The 5483-nt window shown below is 46.2% G+C and overlaps 1 protein-coding gene across 1 annotated transcript; it reads right to left on the reverse strand.

The window, feature by feature from the left end:
• Positions 1-688: 688 nt before the first annotated feature.
• On the reverse strand, positions 689-4261 carry LOC132316888 (uncharacterized protein C12orf50 homolog; the record flags this gene model as incomplete). The annotated part of the gene is made up of 3 exons (XM_059816070.1): positions 4208-4261; positions 3461-3584; positions 689-843 (listed from the first exon to the last, which is right to left on the reverse strand). Coding segments are annotated over exons 1-3 (333 nt in total), but the record flags the coding sequence as incomplete, so codon positions are not given.
• Positions 4262-5483: the final 1222 nt, after the last annotated feature.

Raw genomic sequence — 5483 nt, forward strand, 5'->3', positions numbered from 1 at the left:
ATCTTCAGGACTCATTGTCAAAATAAGCCATCATTTACACCCAAAAGGAAATCTTCTGATTAAACCTGTCATCAGGGAGTGCTTGTGACGAAACCTCTGCCCAACGTTACTATCCTGTAATGTCTGCCGGCAGAGCTGGCATTACATCACTTTTTATATTGTTTAAATTAATGTGGCTTACTCAGCCTAAAACCGAGTTAGAAACCACGAACAGGCAGCCCTGCCCGCCAACCTGGAGGGCAGGGGGATGGTGCAAAGCAACTTGGGGCTGCCTGAGAACTAGCGCGGTAATTTGCGGAGTGAACGCGTGAGAGTAGGCCGTTCTCTCACTTTCCCTCGCTGGGAACGGGCAATTGGTTCCTTCCCTAGGATTCTCTCATCTCAAGGGAGATACAGTCACAGCTTAGAAGTACCTCCTAAGCTTGTAAACTTGTAGTTTTGTCCCCAAATTTTGAGAAATTTTGAAGGGTCTTTGGTGTCCATCTGAATTGTGGATCACATTTTAAACTCTATTAAATGAAAAAGAGCTATGTGAATTAGCTGGAAACTATTTCAAAAACTTGTCAACAACTCGCTTCTAAAAATGTAATGGTTATTATAATAAATCGGTTGCGAAGTACATTGCAAGAGTCGAAAAAACCCATTCTAGTTCCTTGTAAAAGGAAGAAAAAAACTGTTTACAGTTCTCTTCCTCTTCATCGTCCTCTTCATCCTCTTCGCTGTTGACATTTATAATCAGTGGAGGGTGAATTGGTGGTAAAATATTCTCTCGCTTTCTGAGTGATTCTCGACGAAGGGTTGGATGTAGAATCCCTTCTTGGACACCCTCTTGCAATGGGACATCTGCAGAAAAGAACATCAAATTTATTTTTTTTAAGGAGGGAACTAGAACATGAAATCCAGGTTCAGACCAGCAGGTATGGGTTTGAAATCATTATGGCGTTGAAGGAATCATTAAATAGACTGATTGTGCCTTTTAGGCAACACCTTCTGCGGAGGTTGGCAAACGAGCATCTTCCAACTACAGAAAGTATGAGAAAACAGAGAGATACTTACAACATAGGGAAACGTGTGATTAGTAATACCTGGGCTGAAGTGAGTAAATGAGTTTAGGACCCCACCTGTGAAAATATTTTAAACATGCTGAATAATAGGCAGGCCTGTATCACTCCCCATGGCATCGATTTTGAAGAATTTAGCAGTGCTAAGCACAGGATTACCCATTTTTAGCTTGTAGACATTTTTCTCTATCAACATTTTCTGAATCACAGCTCTCTTTACAAGTACAGTACAAACTGTAGATTTTGAGAAAGAAGATGAAGTTCCTGGACAGGCTGGATCGATGGGCTGAGGCCAACCGGATGAAGTTCAATAAGGCCAAGTGCCGGGTTCTACACTTTGGCCACAACAACCCCAGGCAACGCTACAGGCTTGGGGAGGAGTGGCTGGAAAGCTCCCCCGCAGAAAAGGACCTGGGGGTGTTGATCGACACCCGGCTGAATATGAGCCAGCAGTGTGCCCAGGTGGCCAAGAAGGCCAATGGCATCCTGGCTTGTATCAGAAATGGTGTGGCCAGCAGGAGCAGGGAGGTGATCATGCCTCCGTACTCGGCGCTGGTGAGGCCGCACCTCGAATACTGTGTTCAGTTTTGGGCCCCTCACTACAAGAAAGACATTGAGGTGCTGGAGCGTGTCCAGAGAAGGGCGACGAAGCTGGTGAGGGGTCTGGAACACAAGTCTTATGAGGAGCGGCTGAGGGAGCTGGGGTTGTTCAGTCTGGAGAAGAGGAGGCTGAGGGGAGGCCTTATCGCTCTCTACAACTACCTGAAAGGAGGTTGCAGAGAGGTGGCTGTTGGTCTCTTCTCCCAAGTGACTAGTGACAGGACTAGAGGAAATGGCCTCAAGTTGCGCCAGGGGAGGTTCAGGCTAGATATTAGGAAAAAGTTCTTTACTGAGAGAGTAGTGAAACATTGGAATAGGCTGCCCAGGGAGGTGGTAGAGTCACCCTCCCTGGAGGTATTCAAGGAGCGTGTGGATGTGGCATTGTGGGATGTAGCTTGATGGACATGGTGCTGTGTGGTGTTGGGTGGGTTGTGGCTTGTTGTTGTTGTGTGGCGTGGTTTTGTTTTTTTTTTTTTTTTTCTTGAGGTTGGACTCGATGATCTTACAGGTCTTTTCCAACCGTAGTGATTCTGTGATTCTGTGAAAATCATTTACGCTTAATTAGAAGGAAATCAGCAAAGATATTCTTTTCCTTAGGAATTTATATCTACCCACGACGTTTGCAGCAAAACTATTTCAGCACGGGGGTAGCATTTTCTGAGAGCCGGGAAATGCAACGGACTGAAAATTAAAATGATGAAAAATGGTGAGTCTATCTGTATTGTTCAAGCTGACCAATTTGCAACTCTAGGTACAATCAGGATTCTGTGCATTATATTGAAAATACTGAGGTTGGATATGTTTCCCAGCTTTAAAGAAAGAAGATGAAGCATGGGCATTTTCTCTTATTCCGGTTGTTGTTATGCTTGTGAATTTGTACATATTGCAGTAACAAGGAAAAGGGTTGGGTCCATTTTCTCGTTCTGATTGTTGGACGCTGCTCTTTCTTACACAGGATGCCCTTGTCCATAGTGCCTCTTGGGCGGCGTCTCTGACTCACACCACACCCAAAAGCGTGCCTACGTGGTGTGTACGACAGCACTAGCTGCCAGGGGCCGGTGCTGTGGATGTGGGAACTGTACTAAAAGCGGTATGGGCACTCATAGAAACAGCACTCAAGTTCTTGCCTTGGTCCTGGGTGGCTAGTTAGGCTCAACATGCCCAGATATGAGAGGCTGCCTTTTCCGGGGGGAATTTCCGGAACACGAGGTGTTTGCTTCTGACTCGAGGGCTTGCTGGACTTCTCTTACGACACCTGTCCACAGCTCTGGAGATAAGGCCCCTGAATCGGATGATATCTAGACAAGGGGTGTCTCACCCATGTACCATGTTGTGCTCTATCAACAGATACGGCTACTAGGGGCCCTACCAACCTCCTCCCCCCACCGCACACACTACTTTTCCTTTCTCTTAAATGATTTCCTGCCTACTAACCATTTTCACTACTAGAGAGATTTACTCTAGCAAATCCCCAAGTAAAGCAACGTTTTCACTCCATGGATCTTAGCAACCTAAACTGCCGTTTGTGACTTCATCTCTCATGTCACTCATAGGTAGGGAGATCCGTAACGTGACAGCTAAGCAAATCCATACGGCGACCCTAGACAATTGCCAATGCAATTCCTTTCTTGGCCTCGAACTTGCTGGGATAGCAAATCAGACCTGATGATTGATTTGCCGTGGTACATTTCTTGACCTTAATATATATTACGTCAGCACTGGAAGTAAGCCCTGGAGGGGCATTTTCGTGTATTTACTCACTCTAACGAACAAATTGTTGAGAAAATACTTTTACTCACTGTTACTAGGTGGCAAAAAAAGTCCATTTATATTACGAGGCTTGCTATGATGGAAGGCGCAATTGATCCTCGCACAGCCTGAGGGTTGTGTTTCCCAGAAGCAGGAGATGTTGCGGTACTTTTGCTGCAGGAGAAGACAGTTCTCAGACAGTGTAAATATCACCATGAAAATGGACTAAATGGATTAATACACGGTGCACTGCAGTGAGCAGAGGACTAAGATTTTGTGGGACCACGCTCTGATATTTTAGAACGTTTGAGGTTATCTTTACCCTGAACAGATACACTCAGGTTTATATCCTGGATGTGAACGACATCCCAGCTGAGAGCTGTAAATGCCAGGTTGCCGGTTATTTCTCAGTGAGTTTCCCCCAGTGCTGGAACGGATGCAATAACGAAGAGCCCTACAGCCAGCCCTGGATTTTCACCAGGTGGAATATAATTACTTCTTTGAAGAACAAACCCATTTTGGAGGACGTTGTTTTAAATAACTGATTTTGCGCCATCTTTAACGTATGTGTTCCCTGAGTGCCTGAGCCTGAGTTCACCGGAGAAATTGTCCATAGTTTAGATGATCATTAGCTCTTCACACGACTTCCGACCATCAGAGCCTTGATCTACAGATGCTGCCATGACCCAGGCAGAGTGGCATATCAGCTTCTAAGTTTACATAACAAGCCTCCCTTTCAACACGGATATATCAAGAAAATCAAGGATACAAACCACTCTAAAATCTACAGCAGTTACCTGTGCGTAGGGGGCATGGAAATGGAAATAGCGGTCGTTCCCAACTGCGGCCATTTTCACCTCTCGTGCTTCTCCTCCACTCTCCTAATACTGGCAGAACATACACATGAAAACGTTAGAGCTGTCAACACTGAGGCAAATCGTAATCTTATCCTGAAAGCAGTAGTTTTCTTTCAAAAACTGGACCTTCAGAACCTTAGCTCTGGTGCTTTTTTCAAACAAAACCCCAACGGGCAGCGAAATATGCTTGGACGAAGGAGGCGGTACCTTCTCCAGGCTTGCTGAACCGACGAAGGCAGTTGCTAGCCGGTATAGAATGTTACAGTTCCACGGTTGCCAACCGCTCCTCCAGCTCGTGACATCAGCATGATGGCGCTCTGTGGCCTGTCCAGCTTGAACATCTTCCTTTACCTCCATTGCTTCAGCGTAAAGTAGGGGAAATCGGACCGTTGCAAAGAGTCTCCCATTCCGGTGTTTCCTTAACGTAAAACGGAACAAACCCGTTTGGCGGGGCTTAAATAATACCCAACGTCTTGCCGTAGGAACTGCGGTCTTAGAAACAGATCTTTGACACCACAAAGACAAACCTTATTCTCTGACTATTTTTTAACCACCATCCCTGTGCCCAGTGTTTTTCTGACTCTACCTCTTTCTTTGGATGGAGAAACTTGCTGCTTCCTGTTAGTACACTGTTAGCTGTTAACTGCTTACAGTGTTGGGGTTCATTGCTTTTTCTGGCTTCCATGACGTCCACGGCCACAGCTCAAGCAGAAAGAACAGCGTACGCTTGTGTCCCTAATTAACGCCTCTGTTCTCATTCAGGTCCTAGGCTGCCTCGGAACACAAAGTATCGAGGGGGGGGAAATGAAGTTTCAGTCCTGGAAAATGGTGAGGCATACTGGTATCGCCAGGACATGGGGTCAGATTTACAACACTGAGTGACATCAGTGACTTGGAGACGAACACTTCAGGTGCCAGTGACTCCGTGGGCACAAATGGTAGAAGGCTGGCTCAGCGGTGGTTACACCCAAGCCGGGGGAGAAGTACGAAGACACTGAAACGACTGGAAGTCGTCTGGTCTCTCTAGGAGCCTACCAATTTGCTTGTAACTCGGGTATCAGCGGATGGCCCGAAGACTAACCGGAAAGGAAAATACCGCATGCCTGACCACTGGGACTTTGCCACTGGAATAAAGTGATTTCTACAGGAATGACCTCACCTAAGTACAGAAGGAAACTGCTCACTGGCAGCAAGGTGGGCAGTACTGGCGAGAGCT

Source organism: Gavia stellata, chromosome 4 (assembly GCF_030936135.1).
Source record: "Gavia stellata isolate bGavSte3 chromosome 4, bGavSte3.hap2, whole genome shotgun sequence".
Lineage (NCBI taxonomy): Eukaryota > Metazoa > Chordata > Aves > Gaviiformes > Gaviidae > Gavia > Gavia stellata.